A 16,845-nucleotide genomic window follows, 5' to 3' on the forward strand; every position below is an offset into this window, starting at 1 on the left:
GGCCACATTAGGGTTTGAATTGATAATGAACATCCACTCTTTTTTATTGAGAATGCCCGATGATTTCCCCTTCTGACCTAGGAGGTTCAATTTCCTCACATACTGCGGTGTTGGATCCCCTCGTAATTTTCTATAGGTGATTGTGTCACCCAGAAGTCGTTCTGCTTCCTCCTGATATTTTTTCTTTTCCAAGATAACAATCCCCCCACCCTTGTCCGCCGGGCGGACAATGATGTCATTATTAGTTTGCAGATTTTTCAAGGCAATTCTTTCCCGAAAACTCAAATTACTACGTGTATACATCCTCTTGCCTCTCTGCAATTTTCTAATATCTGCAGTAACCAATGTGTCGAATGTGTGGAAAGCATTGGAGTATTCCTGTATGGGATTAAAGGAGGACGGGTTAGATAATGTAGTGTGAATGAATTCAGATGTTCCTAGGGAACTCGCTGTTGTGCCTGATCGTTCTTTTTTTAGAAAGAATTTTTTTAGGGCCAGATTACGTAGGAACTTTTTCATTCCAATATATAAATTGAATGGTTTGGCAGAGGTGGATGGAGCAAATTTCAGACCTTTCTGTAGGAGGGAAATATCACTTACTGTTAGCTGGTATAGACTTAAATTATAAATCTTTTGGGAGTTAACCACATTACCCCCTACTTTCTTTTTGGTGAATTTCCCTCCCCTCCTGCCTCTTTTGGTTTTGAATGTCTTACCCGGAAAAAATCCTTGCTAGACGCTGAATATCCACCTGCTCCTTTCAATCCTTTATGTGTTGGAGCAGGGCCCTTCCCCTTAACATTGGTTTACTGACCATGGTATTACTGTGCTCAATTGGCCTGCCAACTCTCCTGACCTGAACCCCATAGAGAATCTGTGGGATATTGTGAAGAGAAAGTTGAGAGACGCAAGACCCAACACTCTGGATGAGCTTAAGGCCGCTATTGAAGCATCCTGGGCCTCCATAACATCTCAGCAGTGTCACAGGCTGATTGCCTCCATGCCACGCCGCATTGAAGCAGTCATTTCTGCCAAAGGATTCCCGACCAAGTATTGAGTGCATAACTGAACATTATTATTTGATGGTCTTTTTGTTTGTTATTAAAAAACACTTTTATTTGATTGGACGGTTGAAATATGCTAATTTATTGAGACAGGTTTTTTGGGTTATCAGGAGTTGTAGGCCAAAATCATCAGTATTAAAACAATAAAAAGACCTGACAAATTTCAGTTGGTGGATAATGAATCTATAATATATGAAAGTTTAATTGTAATCATTACATTATGGTAAATAATGAAATTTAACACTATATGCTAATTTTTTGAGAAGGACCTGTAGATGCCACAAAATCATGTCCTCAACACATCTGTTAAAATAAAGATTATGTGACCAAAACTTAACGCATTTTGCAACCAGCAACACAGTTTAATACAGAGGCTATAGAAAGCAAACTGTGCATAATTTTTAATGAAATCCACTTGCAAAAATGATTTTTAGCCCAAATTGTATACACTTAACAAATAAATATCCCCAAGGAGGTGAAAAAACACTGATGCGGTGGGCTCTATGCTTTATCTAGTGCAGGACAATGTTAGGCCTTAGGTGGCCAGTGTGCAGACAGCTCCTGATTGATATTAGCGACTGTCCCTCAACTTCCCCAAACTCAAATAAAACAGAGAACCTCATGAACATTATGTACAAATGCATGAGACACTGCAGTATCACAGCCTGTACAGGGACCACTGATGCCCTTATCCAGGGCTAAGAGGAGAGTCACATTATGAATGGAAATTCAGGCCAATAGATTCAATTTTTGTTTCTTTGATAGTCATAAGTGATTTGGAATCCAATCCTCAAATGACAGACAATTTTGGATTAATTTTCGATATACCATTCTGTTTTGAACTAATTACACTATTGTTATCAGTAAAGATCTTCAACCTGAATGACACCACTTAAAACATATAGTGTACTAGAAAAAAAAAAAGAAAAAGTCAGGTGATAAGATGGGGGGGTGAGGTGGTGTGCGTGGGGACATACACAATTTAGGCATTAGTTTTTGGAATGTTTTCACCGTGTTTAGTCTGCAGTAAATGAGACTCGGCAAAATTAGCATGTTTACAAGTACAGTTTATGGCTTTGCCACCCTTGCCTAGTTAAAATAATAAAGCCTCCCGTGGTGGCGCTGTTCCTGCGGTGTTGGCACTCGCTCTCACCAGAGCTCCCATGCGGTTGTTGTGACACGCGACGCCTAATCAGTGCTGGTGTCACCGTCTTTAGACATTTAGAACATGAAGAGGAAGTGATGGCTACAGCTGACCTCTCAGACTTCCTCTTCCTACTCAAAACTTCCGAAGGTGGGGACAGTGACACTGGCGCTGATTGGGTGCCAGCGTCACAACACGACAGCCTCAGAGAGAACAAGTGCCGACACTGCAGGGACGGCGCCACCACAGGAGGGGAGTATAAGCTTTATTACGTTATCAGGGCCAAGCAAGGGGTATGAGAACAAGTTGTCCAAGTAGTGGACAATTTCTCTAAATATAGCTGTCAGAGGTTGTCAGCAGCACTTACCGTAAATATTCTGATGGCTACAGTTATTGGGCAGGCGGTGGCCTGTTGCTTTTATAGTGCAAGCTCAGCTCTCAGACCAGCTCCATACACCTGCACTCAATGTGTAACGTACATGTTTGGAAGAGGCTGAAACAAATTTAAACCATAAAAACAACGAACAAAAAACAAACCAAAAAAAAAAAACCCTTGACTCGAAGACTAGGTCATCCACAGGATAGATCATGCTTATGAAAATATTCACCCTCTTGGCTTTTTACCTATTTTATTACATTATAACCTGTGTATAAATATTTTGTAATCAGATTTGTGTGTGATGCATCAGCAATAAATAGTCTAAGTTGGTAAAGTGAGAAAAATATAGGCATAAATTAAATTTATGGGATCAAATAACTAAAATTTGTCATGTGCATATGTATTCACCCCTTTTGCGATGCAGCCTCTAAAAATTTAGGGTGCAAGCAATTACCTTCATAAGTCACATGCTTAGTGAAAGAAAGTCCACCTGTGTGCAATGTAAGTGTCACATGCCTGTCAGTACATACACTTTGTCCTTTCAGAAAAGGTAGAGGCTGCATCGCCATTAAAACGGCTGTTCACTAGGACAACCCCTTTGTAAACCCAGATAAAATAATAAAGCCTATACTCACCTCCCATGGCGGTATTCGCTCTCCCCGGGGCTGTGATGTGGTGTTGGGACACATGACGCTGAATCAGCACTAGCGTCACTGTTTCCAGCCAAACTGAAGAGGAAGTCCGGGCTACAACTGATACCAGGCTTCCTCTTCAAGTTTAGTTGGTCTAAAGACCAACAAGGGTTGAGTTGCTGTATTTTTCAGACTATAAGTCGCACCCCAAATTTTGGGGTGGAAAATAGCAGAAAAGATTTTTATAAGATTGGGGTCTGTCTTATTGTCAGAATTTAACGCATCTTACCTGAGGGCCAGCGGTGGTGGAGTGGGGTCACAGGAGGCATGGTCCCTTCCTCAGGAAGCTGGCGGCAGCAGAAGTGGGGCAATGCTACAGTCCCGGTGTGAGGCAGAGCATGGAGCAGGGTCAACTTCCTCAGGATGCCGACAGCAGAAATGTGACGATGCAGCCCGGTGTCCACCGCGAGCACAGGCGAGTGCATCACCGGTTTCTTGGCGGCCATCTTCCAGAGGTCGTGTGTGCGCAGACTGAGATCTTGGCAGCCCTCGGCATCTGGAAAATGGCTGCTGAGATCTCAATCTGCACACGTGCCGCCTCCGGCGGCCCAAGGCTTTGGGAGGATGCACCGCCAATATCGAGCCTCAGCATTGCCACACCTCTGCCGCCGCCGGTTCCGCTGCTACACCACTGCCGCAACCCCTGGTAAGACTGCGTTCCAACTATAAGTCGCTGCCTGTGAAAAGCAGGAATCCAGCGACGGGTCCCGCCTTTTCAAAGAGCATGCATGGAAGAATTTCCCATCAGGGAAATTCTCTCTCGCTCGCTTTCTCTTTTTACTATTGATGCTGCCTATGCAGCATCAATAGTAACAAAACATAATGTTAAAAATAATAATTAAAAAAAAAAATTAAATCGCAATATTCTCACCTACTGGCGTTCCCGCACAGCGTCACCGATGTTCCCGGCAGCTAGCGTTACTTCCTAGTAATACATTGCGAAACCGCGACTTCGAGAGATTTCGCAATGTATTACTCAGAATGCTAGCTGCCGGGAGCATCGCTGCGCGGGAACGCCGGTAGGTGAGAATACTGCGATTTTTTATTTTTTTTAACCAGGTTTGTGTTGTGTATGCGTTTTCGCAGACGCAGACACAACAGGTGCACATAGGCTCGACGGGTCCATTAGAAAGACGGGCCCAGTGCACACGTTTTTCACAATCTGCAAAGGATCCGTCATTTCAACATCTTGACGGATCCTGTGCAGATTTGGAAGACGGAAGTGTGAAAGAAGCCTTAGCTATTCATAATGAAGACTGCTGACAGGTCACTGATCCCTCGGTGACCTGCCTCCTAGTTAACATAATGAATATCATAAATACATATATTGAAAAGAAAAAAAACCTTCTGTAGGCAGTCGCTAGCTGTGGCACCTGCGCTGCAGCATAATCGCATATGTACTGTGTATATCATTAGTAAGGTTGGAGTGGCCTACTCAAAGCCCTTCATGACCTTGGGATTTTCCGTTTTTCCTTCCCATAGCCATAATTTTTTTATTTTTCTGTCAATTTGGCCATGTGAGGGCTTATTTTTGCGAGACGAGTTGTACTTTTGAACGACATCATTGGTTTTACCATGTCGTGTACTAGAAAACGGGAAAAAAATTCCAAGTGCGGTGAAATTGCAAAAAAAAGTGCAATCCCACACTTGTTTTTTGCTTGGCTTTTTTGCTAGGTTCACTAAATGCTAAAACTGACCTGCCATTATGATTCTTCAGGTCAGTACGAGTTCATAGACACCTAACATGACTAGGTTATTTTTTATCTAAGTGGTGAAAAAAAATTCCAAACTTTGCTTAAAAAAAATAAAAAAATTGCGCCATGTTCCGATACTCGTAGCGTCTCCATTTTTCATGATCTGGGGTCAGATGAGGGCTTATTTTTTGCATGCCGAGCTGGCGTTTTTAATGATAGCATTTTGGTGCAGATACGTTCTTTTGATCGCCCGTTATTGCATTTTAATGAAATGTCGCGGCGACCAAAAAACGTAATTCTGGTGTTTCTAATTTTTTTCTCGCTACGCCGTTTAGCGATCAGGTTAATGCTTTTTTTTTTTTTATTGATAGATCGGGCGATTCTGAACTCAGCGATACCAAATATGTGTAGGTTTGATTTTTTTTTTATTGATTTATTTTGATTGGGGCGAAAGGGTGGGTGATTTAAACTATTTTTTTCACTTTTTTTTTTTTTAACTTTTGCCATGCTTCAATAGCCTTCATAGGAGGCTAGAAGCAGGCACAACGCGATCGCCTCTGCTACATAGCAGCGATCTGATGTTCGCTGCTATGTAGAAGAAATGCAGGTGTGCTGTGAGCGCCGACCACAGGGTGGCGCTCACAGCTAATGGGGATCAGTAACCATAGAGGTCTCAAGGACCTCTATGGTTACTATTCAGAAGCATCGCCGACCTCCGACCATGTGACGGGGGTCGGCGATGCGATCATTTCCAGCCGCCCAGCCGGAAGCGGTAGTTAAATGCCGCTGTCTGCGTTTGACAGCGGCATTTAACTAGTTAATAGGCGCGGGCAGATTGCGATTCTGCCCGCGCCTATTACGGGCACATGTCAGCTGTTCAAAACAGCTGACATGTCCTGGCTTTGATGCGAGCTCACCGCAGGAGCCCGCATCAAAGCGGGGCTTCTGACCTCGGACGTACTATCCCGTCCGAGGTCAGAAAGGGGTTAAACCAACTGAGAATCTGTGGTCAGACTTAACGATTGCTGTTCACCAGAGGAAACCATTAGTGATGAACCAGCGCACAAATATAGTGTATCGTCCGTCCGTACGTACATATTAGGACGTTTGTGTCCTAATTGAGCTCGAATTGCTGCCATACGTCTCGCGGCTGTTCGACAGCCTCAACATCTGCATGAATTGCATGTTTGTTAGGCAATCTCTGCATCTGTTGCGGCTGTCGAACAGCCGCGAGACATGCAGAGGCGGCTCCTATTTCGGGCACGCTGAAATTACTTGATTAGGACACGAGCATGCTCAGATAACATGAGCATGGAGCAGTTTTGCCTTGAGAAATGGGCAAAAATCCCAGGAACAAGATGCGGAAAGCTCAGACTTAGGCCAGAGTCACACTACAGCGAGATACGGCCGAGTCTCGCAGGTCAAAACTAAGCCCTGGCGCCGGCACTCCGGAGCGGGAGCGTGCGGCTCCATGTATTGCTGTGCGGCCGCACGCTCCGCTCTGGAGTGCCGGTGCCAGGGCATAGTTTTAACCTGCGAGACTAAGCCGTATCTCGCTGTGTGTGATCCCGGCCTTATACAAAGTGATTTGCAGCTGTAATTGCCACAAAAGGTGGCTCTGCAAAGTAATGACTTCAGAAAAAGAAAAACAAATGTCCACAGTTGTAGGCATGTTCTTTACATGAACTGGTGCAACTGCATCCCCCCCCCCCAACCCCAAAGACAAGAAAAAAAAAAAAAAAAGCAGTGAAATTCCAGGTAGTGAGATTGCAAGACAAAATGTCAAGGGGGTGAATACTTATGCGAGCCACTGTAGAATATACCCCTTTTAGCAGTCCAGATTTCAACTCTTCAGGGCAGAAATTTTAAGTGTTCTGACCAGATGATATGGGCGACTGACTTTGCAACTGTTTTTTTTGCAAGAGACTCAAAGGGCAAAATAGAAACCACTCAGCTCTTTAATTTCAATTTTTTACAAGTTGTACTTACTGACTTCCACAATCATGTTATGCTGATATTTCTGTTTATATTTCCTAAGTACATTAGACTTGTTCACATCTGTGCCTAAGGTTGCAATTTAAAACTAAAGCCACAACACTGACAGTTGTGTTGTAGGACAAACACTACCATCGCCTGATGGGACCTCAGTTTCTTGTAACAAAGTCCATTTGTTTCTGACAATGATCTGATAAGGCCCTAGCCCAGCCTGCAGAGCAAATGTGAAGACAGAATGCATCGCATCACAGATAGTGGAGCTTTAAAAGCAACCTGCTGTTCACTATATGCCAATGACTAGCCCTCAGTAGTATGTAATAAGCAGCAGAATAAAAGTACCCCCCCCAATATTTGGCGGTGAGTGGGGGTATAAGGAAGTGTCTTAATACTTAATATACCTTGCTTACCAGTGAGGTGGGGGTTGTGGCAGTGGTGGAGCAGGATCACGGGAGGACGGGTCCCTTCCTCAGGAAATCGGCGGCGGCAGAAGCGGTGTGATGCCACAGCCCTGGTATCTGCAATGACCCCGCTCCACCACCTCCCAGGTAAAACACCTTAAATTTGGACTATGAGATGGATCCCCATCTTATAACAAAAAAAAAAAAAAAAAAATAGTAGTTTTCCCCATTTTCTCCCCAAAATTAGGGGTGCATCTTATGGTCCGAAAAATGTGGTACTTTATATTTAAAAAAAAAAAAAAAAACACACACCACAACATTAGTAATGCATACAAAATACCTTAGAGTATCATTATGTTTACTATTATAGCAGCTGGAAAAGTCAGGGCACCGTTACAAAAAAAAAAAAAAAAAACACACAAAAAAAAACAAAACACCATCAATGAATTTTCTATAATGGTGTATATACAAGCAAAGTGAAGTAAAGGGTGGCCCGGTGTCAGAAGAAAAGTCTGCAGTCATGATGTGCACACCGTCACACAGATTACTCTTGTTCATTGATTAAAATATTCCATCAATACTTCTATTTTTTAAGACATTGTTAATTTGCAGCAGTTTTTCCACACGTTTAAAACTTTGCAAGGTACTGTACAGACAAGAGATCAATGCAAAGAACTGTCATTCATGAATGTATGTAGGGAAAGCTGTTCCATAATCAAAATAGCAAAAGCTTTCATAGAAGACCTTCTGAATACATTATGGGATAATACGTTTAAGAAGTTGTCCACTATTTGGACAACTCCTTGTCATACCCCACTCTTGGCCCTGATAAAATAAAAAAAGTCTCATACTCACCTCCCTTTCCAGCGGTGTTGGCACTTCCGTGCGGTTGTTGTGACACATGAGCCTGTGCCCAAGCAGCGCTGGTGTCACGGGCCCCGACTTCTGTAAAACTGAACATGAAGAGGAAGTCAGATCAGCTGCAGCCCTCACTTTCTCTTCATGTTCAATTCGTCAGAAGGCGGCGACAGCAACGCCAGCGCTGATTGGGTGCCGGGGTCACGTCACAACAACCGCATGGGTGTTCCAGGCAGAGCGAGTGGCGACACCATGGGAACGGCGCCAGCAAGGGAGAAGAGTAGCTCTTTTTTTATTTTAATGGTGGCCAAAAATGTAAATCAAGAAATGTTTCTCCAAGTAGTGGACAGCCCATTTAAGAGGTAATAGTTGCAAATACAATGTGTTAGGAATAGGCATTAAACTTAGTATGAGGAGCTGTCCATTGGATAGGTCTTCAATATCCGATCAATGGGGTCCAACAACCTGCATCCCACTAATCAGCTGTTATATGCACTACGAACGGCGCTGCTGTTGTGCACTGCACAAAAGCTCAATTTCAGATTGGACACACACAGATCTGATAGGAATACCGATCCTGTAGGTAGGTTACTTTGTTGTGCCCAGACAACTCCTGTACTGAGGTTTTCCAGGATCAGAATACATATTTCCTAGTGCTACACAATACCACTATCATTTAGCTGTTTGAGGTGGACCTTGTGCAAGCTGCAGTTTCTTCCATGTTATCACACTGTATACTTAGTAGCAGTGGTGAAGGGCACTGCAGCCATGTCCAGATGAAGTGAAGAGAACAAAGCTGCAATTTCCCATAACACCTCTTCCATGTAGATGACTTGCAGGCAGACATAGCAGTGTAAAAGTTGAAGAGGTTGCAGCCCATTCTAAAGGCTGATCAGCGGAGAGCTGAATCATAACGTCCACCATCTGGAATTGATGATAGATACTAAAGATAGGCCCCCAATATTGTGACCCCACGAACAACTGTTTAAAAGGTGAACCTACATAATAGATAAATGTCCGCATGGTCCAGCTAGAACATATGTATGGAGACCTCCGAACTCTCCTCTGATGGCAGAAAATTGGGGAAAGGAGGAGTTCAACAAAGATGTCTGGCAGCAGCTTACTCCCCTCTCAAATGCAGCTAGGGGTGCATGTGTATGCCACGAAAATGAATCTAGGCAAATTATCTGACATTTAGAGGTGAGCAATTCAATTCGAGCTGCTACTGTCCAGTCTTCCGTAGCAGTCAATCTTCACTTCTGCACCCAGAATTCTCAGTGCCATTGTTGGTGATGTCATGACATCATAGGGCCTAGAAAGAACCAGAGGAACCTAAAATGCTGGGCCACTAATGCTGCATCCTGACAAGGTGGCTCTTTAGTTCGGGTCCCTGGCACTGCCGCAATAATCGCTTTTGAAATTTGTCCCTCATACCTGTGAAATCACCAGGTGGGCAGGTCTTTCCCCCCCTAATCCAGATGCCTCCTAGCCATCACTCACGGCCTCTGCGCGCCGGGTGCCGCCTCCTCTTCCTGCATTAGCGTCCCCGGCGCCTGCGCTGTAAGTTCGAAGGGCAGAGCAACTGCGCATGCCCGAAAGAAAATAACAGCGCAGGCGCCGGGGACGCTACTGAAAGAGGAGGCGGTTCGCAGAGGCCATTAGTGACGGCTGTGAGGCATCTGGATTAGGGGGGAAAGACCTGCCCCCCTGGCGATTTCACAGGTATGAGGGGCAAATTTCAAAAGCGATTATTGCAGCAGTGCCAGGGACCCGAACTAAAAGAGCCACCTTGTCAGAATGCAGCATTAGTGCTGCACAAGTTGGCTCTTAGTTACAAATGCCTGGGGGGGGGGGGGGGGGGGGGGGGTGGATAGGTTCCCTTTAAGCAAAGCATTCCTGCAACCCTTTCATAAAATCCCAGCTGCATACCCTTTAGAAGTGTCCTAATCATGGTCCGACTCGGTGCCTATTGTCCCTACAATAGCCAACTCTCCTGCCTTGATTTGATTGATGTGGCTACCGTCATCTGAACAGTCTGTTGTGCCAACGCAGGTCTCGTTCCAAATGTGCAGACAAGAGAAAAACTATGGATGATGTAGAAGACATCAACCATGTCAATCAAGGAGAGAATGTGAATGGGGGACAGAGGAGGCACCGACCAAAATCCGGAGACGCCCATCGGACAGGTCCAGATAAATATATGGCGCCGGACAATTATAAAAGCCATTTTCTCAGCTGTGAGGGGCAGCAGGAATGCCATTAAAGGGGTTGCCCAATACTAGGGCAACCCCTTCTTAATCTAAATATTTGGCTCCGATAAAATAAAGCCTATAGTCACCTCCCGTGCCGGCTCCGTTCCTGCGTTGTCGGTACTTGTTCTCTCCCGGGCTGTGATGTTGTGTTGCAACACGTGATGCTGGTGCCCAATCAGCGCTGGTGTCACTGTCTCCGCCTTCGTACAAACTGAATATGAAGAGGAAGCCAGGGCTGCAGCTGATTCTGAACTTCTTCATGTTCAGTTTGTCCAAAGGCAGAGAGTGACAGGCACTGATCGGGCATCGCGTCATTCCACTGCATCACAGCTCCGGGGAGAACGAATACCGACACCGCAGCACCGGAGGCAAGCATAGGCTTTATTATTTTATGGGGGCCAAACATTTAGTTTAAGGTGTTTTTTGAGTAGTGGACAAAACCCTTTAAGGACAGCACAAGGGTGGTGGATTCAGTTTTTTTTACAGTGATAACCTGGTGACAGGTTCCCTTTAAGTTGGCCTAACCTAAAGGGTAGATGATCTGGTCTGATAGGCCAACAACTCTGTGGCCTCCCCTCGAACACTCTCGCACCCCTCCAACCTATTCTAAACTCTGCTGCCCGACTAATCCACCTGTCCCCCCTGTCAATCCCTTCACTGGCTCCCCATTACCCAGAGACTCCAGTACAAAACCCTAACCATTACATACAAGGCCATCCACAACCTGTCTCCTCCATACATCTGTGACCTCGTCTCCCGGTACTTACCTACACGCAACCTCCAATCCTCACAAGATCTCCTTCTCTACTCCCTCTTATCTCCTCTTCCCACAATCGAATACAATATTTCTCTCGCGTATCACCCCTACTGTGGAACCCTCTACCACAACACATCAGACTCTCGCCTACCATCGAAACCTTCAAAAAGAACCTGAAGACCCACCTCTTCTGACAAGCCTACAACCTGCAGTAACCACCGATCAACCAAACCGCTGCACGACCAGCTCTATCCTCACCTACTGTATCCTCACCCATCCCTTGTAGATTGTGAGCCCTCGCGGGCAGGGTCTTCTCTCCTCCTGTACCAGTCGTGACTTGTATTGTTTAAGATTATTGTACTTGTTTTTATTATGTATACCCCTCCTCACATGTAAAGCGCCATGGAATAAATGGCGCTATAATCTACTATAAAATTGTCTAAGGGTCACTTCCGCCTGTCTGTCCTTCTGTCTGTCACGGTTATTCATTCGCTGATTGGTCTCGCCAGCTGCCTGTCATGGCTGCCGCGACCAGTCAGCGACAGGTACAGTCCGGAAGAAAATGGCCGCTCCTTCCTCCCCGCAGTCAGTGCCCGCTCCGTACTCCCCTCCAGTCAGCGCTCACACAGGGTTAATGGCAGTATATAACTTTATTTTAATTCTTTTTTTTTTTTTTTTTTTAACAGGGATATGATGCATACTACGTGGGCTGGGCAATATACTACGTGGGCTGGGCAATATACTACGTGGGCTGGGCAATATACTACGTGGGCTGGGCAATATACTACGTGGGCTGGGCAATATACTACGTGGGCTGGGCAATATACTACGTGGGCTGGGCAATATACTACGTGGGCTGGGCAATATACTACGTGGGCTGGGCAATATACTACGTGGGCTGGGCAATATACTACGTGGGCTGGGCAATATACTACGTGGGCTGGGCAATATACTACGTGGGCTGGGCAATATACTACGTGGGCTGGGCAATATACTACGTGGGCTGGGCAATATACTACGTGGGCTGGGCAATATACTACGTGGGCTGGGCAATATACTACGTGGGCTGGGCAATATACTACGTGGGCTGGGCAATATACTACGTGGGCTGGGCAATATACTACGTGGGCTGGGCAATATACTACGTGGGCTGGGCAATATACTACGTGGGCTGGGCAATATACTACGTGGGCTGGGCAATATACTACGTGGGCTGGGCAATATACTACGTGGGCTGGGCAATATACTACGTGGGCTGGGCAATATACTACGTGGGCTGGGCAATATACTACGTGGGCTGGGCAATATACTACGTGGGCTGGGCAATATACTACGTGGGCTGGGCAATATACTACGTGGGCTGGGCAATATACTACGTGGGCTGGGCAATATACTACGTGGGCTGGGCAATATACTACGTGGGCTGGGCAATATACTACGTGGGCTGGGCAATATACTACGTGGGCTGGGCAATATACTACGTGGGCTGGGCAATATACTACGTGGGCTGGGCAATATACTACGTGGGCTGGGCAATATACTACGTGGGCTGGGCAATATACTACGTGGGCTGGGCAATATACTACGTGGGCTGGGCAATATACTACGTGGGCTGGGCAATATACTACGTGGGCTGGGCAATATACTACGTGGGCTGGGCAATATACTACGTGGGCTGGGCAATATACTACGTGGGCTGGGCAATATACTACGTGGGCTGGGCAATATACTACGTGGGCTGGGCAATATACTACGTGGGCTGGGCAATATACTACGTGGGCTGGGCAATATACTACGTGGGCTGGGCAATATACTACGTGGGCTGGGCAATATACTACGTGGGCTGGGCAATATACTACGTGGGCTGGGCAATATACTACGTGGGCTGGGCAATATACTACGTGGGCTGGGCAATATACTACGTGGGCTGGGCAATATACTACGTGGGCTGGGCAATATACTACGTGGGCTGGGCAATATACTACGTGGGCTGGGCAATATACTACGTGGGCTGGGCAATATACTACGTGGGCTGGGCAATATACTACGTGGGCTGGGCAATATACTACGTGGGCTGGGCAATATACTACGTGGGCTGGGCAATATACTACGTGGGCTGGGCAATATACTACGTGGGCTGGGCAATATACTACGTGGGCTGGGCAATATACTACGTGGGCTGGGCAATATACTACGTGGGCTGGGCAATATACTACGTGGGCTGGGCAATATACTACGTGGGCTGGGCAATATACTACGTGGGCTGGGCAATATACTACGTGGGCTGGGCAATATACTACGTGGGCTGGGCAATATACTACGTGGGCTGGGCAATATACTACGTGGGCTGGGCAATATACTACGTGGGCTGGGCAATATACTACGTGGGCTGGGCAATATACTACGTGGGCTGGGCAATATACTACGTGGGCTGGGCAATATACTACGTGGGCTGGGCAATATACTACGTGGGCTGGGCAATATACTACGTGGGCTGGGCAATATACTACGTGGGCTGGGCAATATACTACGTGGGCTGGGCAATATACTACGTGGGCTGGGCAATATACTACGTGGGCTGGGCAATATACTACGTGGGCTGGGCAATATACTACGTGGGCTGGGCAATATACTACGTGGGCTGGGCAATATACTACGTGGGCTGGGCAATATACTACGTGGGCTGGGCAATATACTACGTGGGCTGGGCAATATACTACGTGGGCTGGGCAATATACTACGTGGGCTGGGCAATATACTACGTGGGCTGGGCAATATACTACGTGGGCTGGGCAATATACTACGTGGGCTGGGCAATATACTACGTGGGCTGGGCAATATACTACGTGGGCTGGGCAATATACTACGTGGGCTGGGCAATATACTACGTGGGCTGGGCAATATACTACGTGGGCTGGGCAATATACTACGTGGGCTGGGCAATATACTACGTGGGCTGGGCAATATACTACGTGGGCTGGGCAATATACTACGTGGGCTGGGCAATATACTACGTGGGCTGGGCAATATACTACGTGGGCTGGGCAATATACTACGTGGGCTGGGCAATATACTACGTGGGCTGGGCAATATACTACGTGGGCTGGGCAATATACTACGTGGGCTGGGCAATATACTACGTGGGCTGGGCAATATACTACGTGGGCTGGGCAATATACTACGTGGGCTGGGCAATATACTACGTGGGCTGGGCAATATACTACGTGGGCTGGGCAATATACTACGTGGGCTGGGCAATATACTACGTGGGCTGGGCAATATACTACGTGGGCTGGGCAATATACTACGTGGGCTGGGCAATATACTACGTGGGCTGGGCAATATACTACGTGGGCTGGGCAATATACTACGTGGGCTGGGCAATATACTACGTGGGCTGGGCAATATACTACGTGGGCTGGGCAATATACTACGTGGGCTGGGCAATATACTACGTGGGCTGGGCAATATACTACGTGGGCTGGGCAATATACTACGTGGGCTGGGCAATATACTACGTGGGCTGGGCAATATACTACGTGGGCTGGGCAATATACTACGTGGGCTGGGCAATATACTACGTGGGCTGGGCAATATACTACGTGGGCTGGGCAATATACTACGTGGGCTGGGCAATATACTACGTGGGCTGGGCAATATACTACGTGGGCTGGGCAATATACTACGTGGGCTGGGCAATATACTACGTGGGCTGGGCAATATACTACGTGGGCTGGGCAATATACTACGTGGGCTGGGCAATATACTACGTGGGCTGGGCAATATACTACGTGGGCTGGGCAATATACTACGTGGGCTGGGCAATATACTACGTGGGCTGGGCAATATACTACGTGGGCTGGGCAATAGCATATTCTAGAATACCCGATGCGTTAGAATCGGGCCACCATCTAGTAATTAATAATAATGTCAGTGTTACTAAAAGTGAAGCTACAATAACAGTACGTAACTGGAAAATCTATGTGAGGGTACGTGCAGACGATCAGTAAACGCTGCGGGTTGGACGCTGCGTACTTGTGCAGCATCAAAGCTGCAGCGTTCAGATGTTACAGCATAGTGGATGAAGTCTTGAGAAATCCCATGCCCACTATGTGTCCACAGACGGCTGTGCGCTCACCCGCAGAGACGGACATGAGGCGCATCTCTCCAGACTGCAGCATGTCAGATTTCACCAATATAACATATTGGACGTGGTGAATCGGCTCGGTTCAGTGGACACATGCGGATTTACCTGTGTTCAGTAGACGGCAGCACTTTGGATGCAGTGAACATGCACTGCTAGTGCCGGATCGTCTGAACATACCCTAAAGGGCCTGGGGGTCAGCACAGAACGGATCCTGCCACTGGCACAGTGAGAAAAGTGAGGTTTCAGGTAAATGACACCATTGCTTTAGGACAGTGACCTGCGCCCCCTCCCCAGAGATCGCCATCTACCCTGCACACCACAGGCCCGATCCTTGCGGACACGCCCGCCCTTGCTCCCCGCAGGCCTCCTCCCTGTCCCCGCCATTGCCGCACACCCTCACCTCCTGGTTGAATGCGTTCACGGCGTCCATGCTGCCCGTGTGAGGGGAGAGGCCGCTGGGGAGGAGGGGTCAGGCGACGTCTCGCACAGGCTTTCTTCTTCGCCTCAGAATCCTGCTCCGAGAGAAACCACTACGGCTGCTGCTGCGTCAGGGCCGACATGTCCCGCGGATGGAGGGTGAGGAACGACGGATAAGGGTGAAAACGAGGCGGCCACAGGAAACACACACACAAAAAAAGAAAGAGCTATGGAAGAAGGAGACGGATTCGCAGCCTCGCCACCGGAACAAGATGGCCGACCTCCAGCCGCGCAAAGCCAGATGGGAAGGAAAGGGAAAAGAACCCACACAGTCAGACCGCACGCCCCGTGACGTCACTGACTCACTTCCCGCCTTCCAGAGTCCGCGAGGAGGAGAGCACGTGACCCGAGAGCTGGGGGGGTTCCCGCCTCTTTTGAGGAGATGTGACTGACACAGTCGCTCAGTGCTGCTGAGGCGGCCGGGAGAGTCAGTCAGGTGTGTGTGTGAGGTGAAGACGGTTGTGCCCCTCCAGGCATCCCCTGTGACAGCAGGGTGAAGCTTGTGAGGTGGCATCCAATGACTGCTTGCTAGTCACAGAAGATACCAGCCTGATAAATCTTTGTTTTTACGTCACACAACATTTTGTTGCCACAGCCCACAACACAAATGACATTTTTTTTCGTGTCCCCCTCACTGTGGCTCTCTTAATAGTGACATTTTTTTAACCATTTATCCATTTTGATGGGTTAAAAAGCATTAATTTGCCTTCAGCCTAGAGGACCGAGGTCTTCAACACTGGAGTCGTAGGCTGTGAGCACACGGTGCAGATTTGGTGCTTTTTTTTTTCTTTTTCCTTGTAGAATTTTTTTAGCTAAACCTGAAGCAATCCTGTTGCTAGCAAAGTGAATGAGAAAACGTGTCATGCACATGTTGAGTGTGCAGAAAATAATCTGCAGCGTGTCAATTTTCTGTGCATTTTGTCCTGAGTTTACCATCGACTTCACTCAAATCAATCAAAAACGTAGGGGAAAATGTGTGGGGGGGGGG

At 47.1% G+C, this 16,845-nt stretch overlaps 1 protein-coding gene across 1 annotated transcript in view; it reads right to left on the bottom strand.

The window, feature by feature from the left end:
* SCAF4 (SR-related CTD associated factor 4) overlaps positions 1 to 16,090 on the bottom strand; it is a 147,812-nt gene extending 131,722 nt beyond the window's left edge. Inside the window, exon 1 of the mRNA XM_077293971.1 lies at positions 15,781 to 16,090. Within this exon, the coding sequence (XP_077150086.1) occupies positions 15,781 to 15,810 (30 nt within the window). The 5' untranslated portion in view covers positions 15,811 to 16,090. The remainder of the gene's footprint in view (positions 1 to 15,780) is intronic.
* Positions 16,091 to 16,845: the final 755 nt, after the last annotated feature.

This window comes from Ranitomeya variabilis, chromosome 3, assembly GCF_051348905.1.
Source record: "Ranitomeya variabilis isolate aRanVar5 chromosome 3, aRanVar5.hap1, whole genome shotgun sequence".
NCBI classification, from domain to species: domain Eukaryota; kingdom Metazoa; phylum Chordata; class Amphibia; order Anura; family Dendrobatidae; genus Ranitomeya; species Ranitomeya variabilis.